Source organism: Oncorhynchus tshawytscha, linkage group LG05, assembly GCF_018296145.1.
Source record: "Oncorhynchus tshawytscha isolate Ot180627B linkage group LG05, Otsh_v2.0, whole genome shotgun sequence".
Taxonomy (NCBI): Eukaryota; Metazoa; Chordata; class Actinopteri; order Salmoniformes; family Salmonidae; genus Oncorhynchus; species Oncorhynchus tshawytscha.
The window spans coordinates 17,207,585-17,224,614 of record NC_056433.1 but is presented as its reverse complement, the minus strand read 5'-3'; the positions used below and the strand labels follow the sequence as shown (position 1 = coordinate 17,224,614).

The window sequence follows — 17,030 nt, the reverse complement described above, 5'->3', positions numbered from 1 at the left end:
CCGGAGCCACATCATATGACACACCGAGACACTATTGTCAGAACAAAGCCATGCCTGTCACTGCACTGTCACAGAGGACTTGAATGGTTCTGTGGGAAAGAAGCGGTAATGTGGTTTTTTTTTCATGCACCAATAATAACCTGAAGAATCAATGACAGGCTGATAAAAGCCAGTGTCACAACCTGTCTGATCCAGTCTTTTTTATGTCCAGAGTCTCTTTTTTTCTCTCTCTCTTAGCTCAGGCTGGCAGGTTTTACTTGGTCTTTGAAGGCTCACTCTCTTTCTTTCTCTTAATATCCCTCCCTTCAACCACCCCCCAGCCTCCACCTCACCTCAGCCTGTCTCACTGTCTCCCTGTTGCTTGTTCAACCTGGTTGTTATAGACCATGATATGGTAATAGAGATCCTATCATCGAAATCCTATAAATCACTTATCTTTATTATACATGTATTCTATATGTAATTCTATGGATATGCTTCTCTTTCAGCCCAATGGAAGATTTGAGGTGGGAAAGAAGATCTGTCTGAGCATCTCTGGCCATCACCCGGAGACATGGCAGCCATCTTGGAGCAGTAGGTATCCCTTTGTAACTGGTGTCACTGTGCTTGCTTAACAGTACAGATACCTTCTTCATGAGCCCACACTGGTACTCGATCTCAGATCCTCTGCCTCGCTAACACGTGACCATCACCGCTATTGAAAAGATGGCAGCCTGGCAGATAGTTTGGCTTACTTTAACCAAAAAAGGTCTTGAAACAAGTTAGAACAGGCTAATTATCTTGATACATTTTCTGTGTAAGCAAAATCAAGTAAATGGCTTGTCTCCTCCAGCCTGGAGAGACACACACACACCCAGCTCACCACACAGTCCTTGTTCCCTCTTCCAGTCCTACTCATCCAGCTGCTGCACTAAACTTAGCCTAGCATCCCCACTCACTCGTTCTCTGCCTGACAGGGACCAACACGAACAAACGACGGATTAAGACTTTTAATTTGAATTGAAATGAAGGCAGATATGCAAATGTTTTTTTGCTCAGGCATTTTTGTTCTATCATTGAGCTTTTTCCTCACAATTTAAAGAGTGGAAACTGGAAGGGGCTGAAAAGAAGACTTCATTTCAGAACAAAGTAAATAAGAAGAAAGTGTGTCACTGGAAATGCATATTTGGCACGCACATCTTATTCGATCACAACGCCCTGTCTTGGCAGCAGGCAGCACACTATTTCCTACATTAAGTCTGATATTTCCATTATTTTCTGGCATGATTTCATTTACCACCGTTAAGCCATCCTATTTCTGAGTATTCCTCTCACGTTATTCTCCGTACCAAAAGCATGGAAATGTAATCAGATTCAATGGGAGAATCCCGCACTGCTTTTCTTTATATTACTTTCGGGGTATTTTAATGCGCATACAAAAGCTCATCTAAAATAACTCCTGCTTTTGTCCTCTGGGGTCACATGGCAAGCCACGCTCAAGGTCCTAAACGATATCATAACTTCCATCGATAAGAGACAATATTGTGCAGCTGTATTCATAGACCTGGCCAAGGCTTTCGACTCTGTCAATCACCACATTCTTATTGGCAGACTCAACAGCTTTGGTTTCTCAAATGACGAGCTTCAACACCATACAACTCTCCTTCCGTGGCCTCCAACTGCTCTTAAATGCAAGTAAAACTAAATGCATGTTCTTCAACCGATCGCTACCAGCACCTGCCCGCCCGTCCAGCATCACTACTCTGAACGGTTCTGACTTAGAATATGTGGGCATCTACAAATCTCACATTAAGCTTCTCCAATCCAAAATGAAATCTAGAATCAGCTTCCTATTTCGCAACAAAGCGTCCTTCACTCATGCTGCCAAACATACCCTCGTAAAACTGACCATCCTACCGATCCTTGACTTCGGCGATGTAATTTACCAAATAGCCTCCAACACTCTACTCAGCAAATTGGATGCAGTCTATCACAGTTACCAAAGCCTCATATATTACCCACCACTGCGACCAGTGTGCTCTCGTTGGCTGGCCCTCGCTTCAAATTCGTTGCCAAACCCACTGGCTCCAGGTCATCTATAAGTCTTTGCTAGGTAAAGCCCCGCCTTATCGCAGCTCACTGGTCACCATAGCAGCACCCACCCATAGCACACGCTCCAGCAGGTATATCTCACTGGTCACCCCCAAAGCCAATTCCTTCTTTGGCTGCCTTTCCTTCCAGTTTTCTGCTGCCAATGACTGGAACGAATTGCAAAACTCCCTGAAGCTGGAGACTCATATCTCCCTCGCTAACTTTAAGCACCAGCTGTCAGAGCAGCTTACTGTGCCTGTACATAGCCCATCTGTACATAACCAATCCAACTACCTCATCCCCATACTGTATTTTTTATTTTTTTGCTCCTTTGCACCCCAGTATCTCTACTTGCACATTCATCTTCTGCACATCTATCACTCCAGTGTTTAATTGCTAAATTATAATTATTTTGCCACTATGGCCTATTTATTGCCTTACCTCCCTTATCTTACCTCATTTGCACACACTTTATATAGACTTTTTTTCTATTGTGTTATTAACTGTACATTTGTTTATGTATAACTCTGTGTTGTTGTTTGTGTCGCACTGCTTTGCTTTATCTTGGCCAGGTTGCAGTTGTAAATGGGAACTTGTTCTCAACTAGCCTACCTGGTTAAATAAAGGTGAATTAATTTAATTTAATTATTTTTATTTATTTTTTAAAGCCAATGAGTCCATGGCCCAGAGATTGAACATCCCCCACTGGGTTTTTGGTGTCTCAGCTCTCCACTACAGGTTCACTCCGGGGGGGCAGCTGCATTGGTTCCTAGATTATGTTTGTTCTGCAGTACCATGTGCAGTAACATGTGCAGTACCATGTGCAGTACCATGTGCCCACAGTTGTAATAATTTCTGGAGAGAGAATTCAGACAAATCATTATCTGTTGAAACAGGCTTTCACTGTGTAGCAGGCCTCCTTAACCTCTCTCTTTTCTTTTCCCTGTAGCTGTTTTCTCACCAGCTGTCCATTCTTTGCCTCCAGTCAGCCTGCTACTTGATTTCATAGGTGTTTATAATGTACATGATATGTCTTTATTCAAATCATCCATTGGTTTTGAGTTGTTAGAAAGCCCTGAAGCAACCAGGGACATGACAGAAGCTATCCCAATATTTTGCGAAAAGTGTCCCATCATGTCAGCTGGGGAATGCTATTTGAGGAGTTGCTGTGGCGAATGTCCTCAGAAATGCTTTCTAAATCCAGGCTTACGCAGTATAAAACAAAGCATTACTCCTGCAACGCATTACATAACATGGGTGGGGAACTTGACAGAATGTGCCGTGGTTTAGCGACTCCCTTTATCCACTGCTGTTACGAGTCGACAGACAGTTTTTGGGGGGTTTTGTCTTTCATAATTTTTCTGTTTCTCTCTTTCAGTCAGAACGGCACTAATAGCTATAATCGGATTCATGCCAACCAAAGGGGAGGGTGCAATCGGATCCCTTGATTATAATCCAGAGGAGAGGAGAGGCCTGGCCAAAAAGTAAGATTACACAGATTAAACCCTCCACTCTTTCCACTTTACTCTCTTTCCAATGCAAAGATTAAGCCATGCAAGTCTAAGTACACACGGCTGGTAGGTACAGTGAAACTGCGAATGGCTCATTAAATCAGTTGAGTGTCTGCACTGAGGGAGGGATGGCTGAATGGTGGTGATAACAATGACTGGGAGGGGAGCAACACAACACAACAGTCTGGGGTGAAATATCTGTTTGCTGTTTGTTTCAATGTGTAATCCTTAAACAGTTCATTACATGTATGGTGGATACTTGTATCAAGCACTAGCTTTACATACAATTAGATGGACTAACTGTATATACATCAAATTGTATTTTACATATGTGCCGAATACAACAGGTAGACCTTACCATTAAATGCTTACTTACAAGCCCTTAACCAACAATACAGTTAAGAAAAATAGTTAAGACAATATTTACTAAATAAACAAAAGTTAAAAACATTTAAATAAAAGTAATACAATAAAATAACAATAATGAGGCTATATACAGGGGGTACCGAGTCAATGTGTGGGGATACAGGTTAGTCAAAGTAATTTGTAGGGGTAAAGTGAGAACATATAGTGATAGACAGGTGTTTATTTAAAGAAGTTGAGAATAAAGTCATGCTTATGTAAGCATGTCATGTAATTAACACCTGGGCCACAGTGGATGTGCCCTCTACAAATAGCTATGGCCATTCCCAGGGAAACAAAGGCATGTCTGGGCATGTTGTTTCTCATTCTTCTTCTCTTATTGTTATGGGTCTCTCCCTCTGAAGAAACATGCAAAAGCTCTGTTGGAGAAGGATAAAAAATATGTGGGGGATCCAAGAGCTGTGTCCCAAATGGCAACCTATTGCCTTTATAGTGTGTTCCTTTTGACCAGGGCACTGGTTCGAAAATATACAATAAAGGGAATAGGGTACCATTTGTGACGCATCCCAGATGACTGTCTGTTCTATTAACACATACAGACAAGGGTCTTTAGCGACTGGCTGTTTCATTAACACATGAAGATGAGAAGTGACACGGGAACATATCCTTGTCTATAAATACATACAGTGCACTGCCTGCCTGTTTATCTTCCTGATGAAAGAAAGGCCCATGTTTCACAAAGGGCTGTCGTGGCTGCGGTTGAGACAGCAACTTTGCTTTGATTCAAAAATTCCTTCTTGGTTGTCTCCGTACCCTATGGTAATTGTGAGAGCTGTCAGTCAACACCAGGGCCAGGGGCCCCTAGCAGGAAGCAGATAAACAGCAGCACAGAAGAAGAATTCAGAGTTTTCAGAGTTGGCTCTGTTTCCTGACAGAAAAGTAAACTGCTGGAGAAGTTTTGCTGGCTGGCAGGCTGCTGTAATGACAAGTGTTAATAATGCAGAAGTTAGAGGAGGACATTTTTCAGATGGTTGTCTTTTCTGCCTATAAAAATAATGATATTGGTTGAGTGGGAAAGCACATTGGAAGAATATAAACTCTTGGGAGGTGATGCTTGCCTTCATTGATGGAATTGTATTTTATATTTATATTGGTGTAGCTGTCAATATTCACAGTTGAATGTTGTCTTCACATAATGAGTTTCAATCCATCTGTCAAATTGCCATCAACTCACCCACATGAGTCATCTTTGACAAACCAAATCTCTAAGAAGTTTGTACGTTTCTCTACGTTTTTTGTGTGTTGTGATGGGAGCTCCTGTCTGACTCAAAGTAAACAGCCTTGTGATCAGAGAGCATCAGCCAACATATCTCAACAGGGTTTCTGTCAGAGGATATAGGCCCAGATTTGCTCAGTAAGCCTAGGGCTGTATCCCAAATGTATCTAATCTATTCTTTACCCTTCTTGTCAGATGAATCCATTGGGCTCCTGGAAAAGTAAATGGAAACCCTTTCTGCCCCTAACTTCCCTAACGCTCCCTCCCTGCCGACCCACTGACAGATCCCAGGACTTCTGCTGTGAGACCTGTGGCTGCTCCTTGCGCTCTGCCCTCCTAGGTCCCTCCCCCACTAACCCCAGTCCAGATGACCAAGAGGACCAAGAGCTCGCCCAGCAGATCAACTTCAAGGTGTGCTTGTCGCTGCCAGCCACAGTCCTACCCCCATCCACATATTATTGTTTATTTACATTCTAGTCCAGTGACTTCAGAAGTGTTACCAGTTGTCAGAATTGGATGAATTGTTTTTCCATGTCTTTACCCATTCGTGCTTCAAGCAGTCACACACAGAAAAGACAATGGGCTTTTCACCCGAGGAATAATGTCTCTGGCCTGTGGCCAGAGCTAGCATACATACTGTATTCTCCGACATTGCTCATCCAAATATTTACATATTCTTAATTCCATTCATTCACTTTAGATGTGTGTATTGTTGTGAAATTGTTACATTTTACTTGTTAGATATTACTGCACTGTTGGAGCTAGAAACGCAAGCATTTCACTACACCCGTAACAAGTGTATGTGACCATTACAATTTGATTTGAAAACATTGTGGGTGACAGCAGCCATTTCCTGTGTGTTGCTTCCTGCAGGCAGAAGCCAGGCAGGCCAGTGAGAGCACAGGGGCAGAGAGCGAGCCCCCCACAGACCCCCGGGGAGAGCGGTCCACTTCGGGGGGACAGGAGGAGGAAGAGACCCACGCTGAGCAGGTGAGACTAACACCACCAGGGTTATGCTAGCTAGATTGTGATGGACTGAGAGATCCAGCTGCAGTAGAAGGCCAGCATCCCGGAGTCGCCTCTTCACTGTTGACGTTGAGACTGGTGTTTTGTGGATACTATTTAATGAAGCTGCCAGTTGTGGACTTGTGAGGCGTCTGTTTCTCAAACTATACACTCTAATATACTTGTCCTCTTGCGCAATTGTGCACCGGGGCCTCCCACTCCTCTTTCTATTCTGGTTAGAGACAGTTTGCGCTGTTCTGTGAAGGGAGTAGTACACAGCGTTGTACGATATCTTCAGTTTGGCAATTTCTTGCATGGAATAGCCTTCATTTCTCAGAACAAGAATAGACTCACGAGGTTCAGATGAAACTTCTTTGTTTCTGTCCATTTTGAGCCTGTAATCGATCCCACAAATGCTGACGCTCCAGATACTCAACGAGTCTAAAGGACAGTTTTATTGCTTCTTTAATCAGGACAACAGTTTTCAGCTGTGCTAACATAATTGCAAAAGGAATTTCTAATGATCAATTAGCCTTTTAAAATTATAAACTTGGATTAGCTAACACAACTTGCCATTGGAACACAGGAGTGATGGTTGCTGATAATGGGCCTATGTAGATATTCCATAAAAAATCTGCTGTTTCCAGCTACAATAGTCATAATGTCTACACTGTATTTCTGATTTTTTTTATGTTATTTTACTCGACAAAAAATGTGCTTTTCTTTCAAAAACAAGGACATTTCTAAGTGACCCCAAACTTTAAGGTAGTGTACATGGGTAGAGAAATAACTATATACTGAAGATATTTGCTATGTTGGGGGATTATTAATTTATTTGCCATAGATGAGGTTGGCATGGTTGCACACGATTATTATGCCTTGTCGCAGAAGACGTCCTAAAGTCTATTTTCTCTGGTAACGTCATCTGTATTATTCTCGAACCATTAAATAGAAAAAAGTGAATTATGAGAGGTATAGAAAGGAGCGGCGGGGGGTCCCTGGGCTCCAGAACAGAGGATAAAAGGGAGAATATGGCAATGTTGTTATCCCGTAAATCATCCTTCATCTCTCATAGTGCTTTATGTAATGTTGTGGCTCCGCTGTGCTACATCAGCCACTGTCACTCACTCAGTGAACATCCCTTTTTAAATCACTGTGTTTAATGGCTCGGTGGGTAATATTGTATGATGACGGTGCAGGCGACTCTCTGGCCCTACAGCTTCTCCAGGGTTCTCCAACTCTGTGTCAATGAGGCATGATGCCACTGTCTAGCAGTCACCTATGACAACATTAAAGATAACTGTGATAGGTGTTTTCTTATAAACCGATTATAGCTGGATATCATCGTTATAATGTATTATTTTAGTGAAAGGCATAAGCTGACTCGTGCCCAAAAATGTTCTGTACTTCCTGTTCACCCATGACTTCATGGCCAAGCACGACTCCAACACCATCATTACATTTGCCGGCAACACAACAGAGGTAGGCCTGATCATTGACAACGATGAGACAGCCTATAGGGAGGAGGTCAGAGACCTGGCAGTGTGGTGCCAGGATAACAACCTCTCCCTCAACGTGATCTTGACAAAGGAGATGATTGTGGACTACAGAAAAAGGAGGACCGAGCACACCCCCATTCTCATCGACAGGGCTGCAGTGGAGCAGGTTGAGAGCTTCAAGTTCCAAGACAATCATGAAGAGGGCACGACAACGCCCATTCCCCCTCAGGAGACTGAAAAGATTTGGCATGGGTCCTCAGATCCTCAAGAAGTTCAACAGTTGAACCATCAAGAGCATCTTGACTGATTGCATCACTGCCTGGTATGGCAACTGCACCGTCTCTGACGGCAAGGTACTACAGAGGGTAGTGCATATGGCCCAGTACATCACTGGGGCCAAGCTTCCTGCCATCCACAACCTCTATACCAGGTGGTGTCAGAGGAAGGCCCAAAAAATTGCAAGGACTCCAGCCACACTAGTCATATAATGTTCTCTCTACTACCGCACGGCAAGCGATACCCGGAGCGCCAAGTCTAGGTCAAAAAAGCTTCTTAACAGCTTCTACCCCCAAGCCTAAGACTCTTGAACAATTAATCAAATGGCTACCTGGACTATTTGCATTGTCCCCCCCATTTTTACACTGCTGCTACTCTCTGTTTATTGTCTGTGCATAGTCATTTTACCTCTACCTACATGTACATATTACCTTAATTACCTTGACTAACCGGTGCCCGCGCACATTGACTCTGTACCGTAACCCCCTGACTAACATATAGTAAACTGTAAAAAAAATTTTTTTTTTAAAAGGTCGCTAATTATGCTCCAAGATATTGAATGTGTCTAGCAACCAATATTTCAGCATGCAGTGCCTTCTTCTGCGTGCCAAAACGTTGGTTGCTAGACCCATTAAATGTTTGGGAGCCTAATTAGTGTGCAACTTCATTTTTATAATGTATTATAAATAAAAAAATATGACAGGAAAACATGGCCATTTCCAATCATGGTAAAATGAGTGTGGGTATGTCTCTTCATACTAGAAAGGGGCTATGTAGATTGGGATTAAATCTGTCTGAACTGACTTGAGAGAGGGACAGGAAAAAAATGTACTTGCCATCTGCTGCTGGATGCAGTAATAAACGACCGATATAACCTCTGGCCGGGAGAGGGACCGACCAACTTCACCCCTATAGAAATAGAATAGATCATTCTGGTTCTGGGATTATCCCACCCATTAACTGCGTCGTCACTGCCTGTCTTCCTCTTCCTTTATCAAACTGAACAGAGTGATGTAGACAGGATTACAGCTCCCTGCTCTGTCCCAATGTCTCTCTCTGCATGACAGCCCTCCCTGTCCTGCAGCCATCCCCTAATTAGGAGTAAGATTCAGCTTTCTCTCTCGGTATAAAACCTGAGCTGTACCCTATTGCTGCTTTAAAGAGTTCCCCCTTAAAATGACCGACTGTAGCATTTTTGTTAAATTCAACTGTGTTGGTTTGACTGCACTACAAGGACAGTTAGTCCCAAGCAGATTCATAGTGTATACAGTGCTTTGGAAACTATTCAGACCCCTTGACTTTTTCCACATTTTGTTACATTCCAGCCTTATTCTAAAATGGATTCAATTGTGTTCCCTCCTTAGTCCACACACATTACCACATAAAAAAATCTAAACTTGTTTTTGCTTTGTCATTAACAAATGTATTAAAAAATGTTTTAAATGGAAATATCACATTTGCGTGAGTATTAATACCCTTTACTCAGTACTTTGTTGAAGCACCTTTGGCAGTGATTACAGCCTCGAGTCTTCTTGGGTATGACGCTACAAGCTTGGCACACCTGTAGTTGGGGAGTTTCTCCTATTCTTCTCTGCAGATCCTCTCAAGCTCTGTCAGGTTGGATGGGAAGCGTCGCTGCACAGCAATTTTCAGGCCTCCAGAGATGCTCGATCAGGTTTAAGTCTGGGCTCTGGCTGGGCCACTCAAGGACATTTAGAGACTTGTCCCGAAACCACTCCTGCGTTGTCTTGGCTGTTTGCTTAGGGTCGTTGTGCTGTTGGAAGGTGAACCTTCGCCTCAGTCTGAAGTCCAGAGCACTCTGGAGCAGTTTTTCATCAAGGATCTCAAGGTACTTTTCTCTGTTCATCTTTGCCTCGATCCTGACTAGTCCCCCAGTCCCTGCCACTGAAAAACATAGATTGATTAGGGGAAAAAATAATTTAATCAATTTCTGAATAAGGCTGTAACGTAACAAAATGTGGAAAGTTGAGGGGTCCAAATACTTTCTGAATGCACTAAAGCCCTAAGCATGGTTGTGTGTGTAGTGTCTGTGTATTCGTAAAGTGTGTGTGTGTGTGTGTAACTGTTGTATGCACGTGTTTGGGTTCTTGTATTATGGGTGTGTGTCTGCATGCACGTGTGCACCATGTTGAACGGAATGTGTGTGTTTATTCGTACTGTGTATGTTGGACCACAGTCTGATCCTGTGTATGCTATGCTGTGCTCCCAGCAGGCCGAGGCGGCTCCAGCTGCCAGTGAGGACGAACCATGTCCCACAGCTCCAAGCAGCCGTTCTCTCAGCCCCCGCCAGCGCCGGGCCCAGCAGCACCAGAGAGAGCCCCCCAGCAGGCCCACCTTCCCTGCCTTCCCCCACACCGCCACCCCCCACCCCCCTCAGGACGCCAGCCACACAGGCTCTGTAGTGCTCATCATGGTGCTCGCCCTGCTCCTGGCTGCCCTCATCTTCCGCAGGATCTACCTGACCAACGAGTACAAGTTTGACTACGAGCTGTGATGAAACTGACCTGAACTTCCCCAGACCACCAGACCATGACACCCTAGCTGGCAACAAACTGACTTTATCTCTTTACATTGCCAACCTAGAGCCCTGGAAAACCTTCTGTTCATAGAGGGTTAGGCATAGCCTTGGTGACTGTTTCTCCCACTAAGTAAAGAGGGCTTGCTTTACAATGAGGGTAGCCTGCATTCCTGTGTAGGATGTGGTCCACCTCCAAGGTGTCTTTTATTACTTTGAATTGACTCTAAACTGTACCACATTTTAAAGATAGGTCCAAACCTTTATAGAACACACACTTTGGGCTGTATTCACAAAATGTCTGAGTAGGAGTGCTGATCTAGGATCAGGTCCCCCATGTCCATATAATATAATTCATTATGATCTAAAATAAAAATAGATCCGCACTCCTGAGGTGCTTTATGAATATGGCCTGTATCTCTACTTTTAATTTTGTCAGACAACTGTTTATCATGGACTGCTGCTTGCTCTCATTTAAACAGGTTAATGCTGTATCATATGACTTGTAAACAATGAAGACTATTACATTGATTTGTTTGTCTCAAATAATTAATTGTGCACAGGGAATCAATATGCATAATAAATTGTATACAGATAAGATGCTAATTATTTCTGCTCAAATGTTACGCCATTGACATTTTCATTGGTTAGCCAATTCTCCGGTGGTTTCTACATTAGCGGCAGCAGATACAGTGCAGCCAACTATACACATACGTCTGTCAATCTTAGCCTGAGTGTCAGTTTGTTTCTGCTCTCTTGACAATTTCATGCTGTTCATACCTGGCGTTATCACTGATTGGGTCCAAAGATAGTGAGACGGGGATGAGGCAATAAACCATTGTCAACACAAGCGCTTCAGAAAGGGAGATTATACAAGAAAGAGGCTGTATGACTTTAGGCCTACCTTTTTGAAGTCCTCACAAGAAATGGATTGGGGACTAATGCAAAGCAATTAAAATATTGTGGTTACATTGTACTTCAAGAAAAATAAAATGTCCAGAGTAAGTCCTCTCTCTAAGTTGTGTTCTCATGATATTTGAGCCATGTATAACAGCTTTGTTCATGTGAATACTGAATCCATTGCAGACAACTTAATGTCTTAAGATTGCATTCACACATCTATCCATCGTTTGACTGTGTTTGAATGCTACATATGAACATTGTATCAGAAAATAAATGCCTTGAATAAAAAAATGAATGTTCCTGTGTCACAGTTAACAGATTCTGTAATGTTATTTATTTTCAAGTTCCTGGTGGATGACAAAGTAACACTTAGTTATCCATTGCCACACAGATCACCATTAAGTGATCTGAAGATTTTAGAACACATTTGATATGTGCATACAAAAGGGTCAGGTTACACCATCCAGTATGTGTTCTCTCAAATCTGTATTCTTATATGCACTATGCACTGTATTCTTATATGCACTTGCTGTTGATATGAGACTTGATTCCAAGGCCGTTTACATTATCGGTATATGCAAAGAGATTCTCCAGTTGTTGCAGAAACATTAATTAAGCACAGGATCTATATATATATATATATATATATATATATATATATATATATACACTTTTTGGTTTCCGAAAGTGCCCAGAAAGCTGTGCGAATTCGGAGTATGTTACGTCACTTGATCGAGGATGCCCTGGAATGTGGTCATGTCAGTATACTGTAGCTAAAACAGGGCTGCTGCTGAAGCTGCGCGCGCGGTGCCTTGGTTTGGTGTGCGTTGAAACCAACCGCTGTGGACCAATCAGGGAGCAATAAGCGGGACAAGCCGCTTGGAGTCGTAAACATATCTGTCGTTGTTACTTAATCAACCGACACTGCCTCACTACAATGCATGTTACCACACATGTTCTGCTTTAGATCAGAATACGCTACAATGCTCAAACCATTGCGTTCGTCGATTAAAGGGATTTCTTCACTCACTCGACGACTTTTGAGTTTCACACATAATGCCTTATTATATTAAGTTCCTGTCTTTAATTTTTTGCTTGATACTTATCGGGGAATGCCGAAAGCACAAAAGTCGGAAAAGGAGGTGGTCCGGGGCGGTAGAATCTCACAAGCATGGCGCGTAAGTACCTGGATCCTTACCCTTTTTGACAGTTCATCCAAATAGGAGAAAATGGGCGTGTTACATTCGCCACATGTTACTTTCTTCCCATCTCCCCATTATGTTCTTGTTTCATTTGCACGTTCACTCTTTAATTTGCAATTTAAAGCAACTGGGGGTCATCATGACATGACCCTCTTTCTTTGGTTAAATTCTGCACTTGTAGACGGACCCTTTGCGTTCCGTTTGATTTTAATATTTATTCGATTCAATTTGTCACGTTCCAATCATTGATGGCTCGTGTCAGTAATGCAAAACCAGTTATAGTCGTTGACACTGAGACTATGTAAATATTAGCCTAGGGGTGGACTGGACTCGATGGGGATTGTGCAACGGGTAACCATGCCGGTGCGTAAAGATGATCCAGAGCGCAGTGCGCATTGATGGGAAGGATGTAATGGGTGGACCCTGTCTACGCAGAGATGTCATGAATCATCCCTATCTGCAAGTTTCATCATCCATACAATTAATTTGAACCTTGCATCATTATTCTGCATCATACTTCACGGTCGGTTGAGCTGTGCTCTGCTTCAGATGACCCATGATGTGTTCCGTCATTATTAATAATCTTATCTGTGAAATGAGAGGCGATCCACATGTGAGGCTGTTTAATGACACAACGCTGTCAAATTCACTTGAAATACAGTAAGGGCAGAACATGTTAATGTAATCTGCAAGATTTAACAGTCCCATGGTGACAACGGATGAACTGGGTTCTCCAGCCGGTTCTCAGGCTCCCTCGCTGTATTACAAGTAGCCCACCAATGTCTGTTATTCTTGCATATTGAGTTATAACATGATACATTTTTGTCCATTACAAAGTATAGGATTACAATTCCGAATCGACCCCTAACATGAACCGTGCGTTTCACTATTAATTGGTCAAAATCACAATCACACCAAGCGTGCCTGCCGGTGCCTGGATACACTTTGCAAACGCTATCCTGGTAAAAGTGGTTGTGTGGTGGTTTAATTAGCCAGCCCCCACGCGTTCAATAATTGTTGTCGAAACTGGCATAGGCGCGCATAAACGCATAAATTAAGTCGGTTGGGGGTCTATTTGGAACAGAGTTTGCCCTGTCTTCACTGAGCTTTATATCCAAGGAACATAATAAATACAGAGTATGGGAACGAACTTCAACCCATGTTATCCTCAACTAACAAACATTCCACAAAGGGATTAGATAAGACCACCTTGACAGCAAAGCATAGTAGGTTTCTCTTGATTATTTGAGGGCATGCACTACACACACACACAAACACTTATGTTGTGTTCTTACTTCTAATCGTTCTGTGCCTTTCATAATCTCACTGTTGTGGTTTGAGGGTAATTTTAAAGGTGGTTGTATGGTTCTCTGTAAGGAGTAAATGGAAACTTTACACTGTTATCTGCCAATCTTTCAGAAGTATTGATTGCTGTTTTCTTTTGTAGTCCACTGACTGGAAAAAAGATAGTTGATAACACCAAATCTCACAAGGTGAAGACAGACCACCTGCTGCGAGTTGATGACCATGATTTTACCATGAGACCAGCCTTTGCAGGTAAGGACATAGGTCTAAACTAATTGGCTGATGTTACTAAAGTAGACTTCAGTGCCCTCTACAGCAGGTTTGGGCAACTGGCCGTCTGTGCCCCCTCTTTTGTAGGATCAACCTCACAAGGTGGGACTGGGGGGGGCAATACAATTTCGCTTAAGGCCTCCAAAAGACTAGGGAAGGCTCTGACTGCATGTGTGATTAGAGATGTGGGTACACAGACCCGCGAGCCACTCCGGCCCCTCATGATGAGTTCAAATTTTTTGTGGCCCCCACCCCCAACAAAGTCGCCCATCCCAGCTCTAGAGGTATTAGGCCCGGAGAAGGGGCACTGATATCACTGTTCAAATCAGGGGTGCAAAACTGTTCCTCCAGGGCCACAGCAGTGTTTCCATGTTTGTTCTCCTTGGGCAATCAGATGTTTCTAGTCTCTCTGAACAATCAATTAGTGGCATTAATGAATCAATTAACTGCCAGGATCAGCTAGCAAGGAATGTTCCTACTGGATAAAAACTGGTTGAATTAACATTGTTTCCACATAATTTCAACCACAAAACATCTATGTAATGATGTTGAATAAACGTGGGAAAGTGATTGGATGAGCAGAAAGTCATCAACAGGACATTGTCTTTTTTTAACTTTTTCAACTTTTAATATAAATCCAAAGACATGGTAACATTTTTTGTTGATTTCACATTGAAGTCACGTTAGTTGACATCTCAAAACAAATGTAAATCAAAACTAGACTTTGAACTGATGTGCCCAAAGCTGGAAGCTACCAGTATGGACATTGTTTTGCGAACAGTAATTAACAGTTTCAACATTTCTGCATGCGTGTCGCATTATTCAAGTGTGTTAACTTCTGTTCAGCAGGAGTGGGGAGAAGCTCGGACTCCAAGTGCAGGCTAGCAATGAATAAGTGGAGCATGGAGCAGGCACAGGATTGATCCGTGAGACACATTTGACAGAAGTACCGAAAGTAACAAAAATTCTAGTACTGAACCATTTTTCATGTTCTAGTATCGAGAAAGTACAGAAGTTTCAGTTTACCATGCACCAGTTTAGTTCTGAAGGATGTCAAACAAAGAAAATGACATCAATGTTCATTAGTAGTCTTTTCATATCAATAACAGGACCCCAGTGTCTGGTCTGGAGCGTGAAGTCAGTCACAAGCTCTGCTGGGTGACTACTGCGTAGCAACCTAGCTGTGCCAAAAGCCCTGGTCTGCCCTAGAAAGCCTATTTAAATTGCAATAGCCAGAACGGCCAAACCAAAAGAATGTAGTCGCCTGTTTTGGGCTTGAAAATTGGTTCATTATGATCAAGTTCGATCCCCACTGTGAATTATTTTTCAAGTTTTCTATGAATCGAGATATTTAATTAAATAGTGACCCATTCTGACTACTACATTTATCCTCACACTGGACCACGTGCTGACACAGACCAATCACGGGCCGGCAGGCTACGAGGAGACTCTGGTTGACTCTTTCAGGCAGGATGAAAATGGCTACATCGAATATGATCCGATGCTAGTTACAGCCACTTTCACCACAGATAGAACAGTAGGTTAGTTTAAAAAATGTATTGCTTTCACCATGATCTTTAGCGATTTTGTTTGGTGCCATTCAGCCCCATTCAGCAATATGGCGTGCTTCAAATTCAAATATTTCCGGGTCCTACATAAATAAATAAAAATCTATCTGTGAGTGGGACACACAGCCTTGTGTCCTGGAAGAGAGCGCTTTGGGAGATTCTAAAAGTCTGTCTCATACAAACATTTTGAAAAGCTGACTCGTGTAAGCATCGTGACGTCTGTAAAAACGGTATTCATTTGGGTGGGTGATGTGTAGTGGTAGCTGTGTTTTCTTCCCTAGCTTCAAAAGGAAGCGGACGTACAGTGTTGCTAATGAAAGCCTCTTACACTACTGCTTCCCACTCGCTGGAGGAATGTTATCTGACTGTGTGACGCTGTGACATGCCAGCAGGGGGTTTCTCTCCACACTGGGGTGGAGAAATCCCACTGTGAAGGAGCAACTGCATTGTCCCATTGCTCATAATAAACAGCTTTGTGTGACATTGTTATCACAAAGAACAGGCATTTTCACAGAGAGAAAAGTTAATTGTTTGGTTAGAATTAGGACTGTGCAAATGTAGTTTCTGTGGATGTTTTTTCAGAGACAATGAGTGTGTGAGATTTTACATAATGCATACAGTGCTCTGCAGGTGGGAAGGCCTTTATGGGGATAAGCCTTCAGATATCCCCAGCATAAAGGTTAGAGCCATTCCCATGTGTTTCAGGTTAAGACTGTAGGGAAGCACCCTGCTGCTCAATAACCATTTAAACTTTTATAAATAGCAGACAAAAGAAGATTAACTTTTATATCCATGCAAGTTGTCTGCATAAAATCACCAGGAATATTCAATTTTGCAGATCGTTGGAAGTTTCTGGTTGGTTCCTGGTTTAGAATCCACCATCTAAACAATGTTAGGATATTGAGACAAAGATTTTTCTGTTGTAGTGAATCTCATATTTGTCATACAGTACATCAAGTTCCACTTTGCTGTTTTCACCTATAAACGGAAGTATTAAAAATAAAAATAATAATAATCTTCCACCAGGTATAAAACCCACCTGAGAAGTATATAGACCTTTCATGGCTTAATCACATTTGCATTACACAGATTAATCAAATTTGCATTATGGTTTTTGCATCCCCCCCCCATTTCATTCCTATGATTTCGAAGAACATCCGCCAAAGCCATCCCATCAATCGGATTTCTTTCAGGAGTGAGCAGCAGTGTCTAATGCATGGGCTTAGGTTAGTGATCTGGCCAGTGA

General features: G+C 42.6%; 2 protein-coding genes across 5 annotated transcripts in view; both read left to right on the top strand.

Annotated features, from left to right (window-relative positions):
- The window catches only part of LOC112250038 (ubiquitin-conjugating enzyme E2 J1), a 37,067-nt gene extending 25,313 nt beyond the window's left edge, over nucleotides 1-11,754 (top strand). For 3 of the 4 annotated variants that reach the window (XM_024419860.2, XM_024419858.2, XM_024419861.2), the window contains 5 exons: nucleotides 489-573; nucleotides 3,449-3,554; nucleotides 5,505-5,631; nucleotides 6,094-6,210; nucleotides 10,231-11,754. In XM_024419860.2, the coding sequence (XP_024275628.1) occupies nucleotides 489-573; nucleotides 3,449-3,554; nucleotides 5,505-5,631; nucleotides 6,094-6,210; nucleotides 10,231-10,515 (720 nt within the window). In that variant the 3' untranslated portion in view covers nucleotides 10,516-11,754. The remainder of the gene's footprint in view (nucleotides 1-488; nucleotides 574-3,448; nucleotides 3,555-5,504; nucleotides 5,632-6,093; nucleotides 6,211-10,230) is intronic. The other variant, XM_024419859.2, reaches the window with a different exon arrangement.
- Nucleotides 11,755-12,243: 489 nt separating this feature from the next.
- The window catches only part of LOC112250037 (gamma-aminobutyric acid receptor subunit rho-2), a 29,469-nt gene continuing 24,682 nt past the window's right edge, over nucleotides 12,244-17,030 (top strand). The window contains exons 1-2 of the mRNA XM_024419857.2: nucleotides 12,244-12,617; nucleotides 14,089-14,198. Of these exons, the coding sequence (XP_024275625.1) occupies nucleotides 12,496-12,617; nucleotides 14,089-14,198 (232 nt within the window). The 5' untranslated portion in view covers nucleotides 12,244-12,495. The remainder of the gene's footprint in view (nucleotides 12,618-14,088; nucleotides 14,199-17,030) is intronic.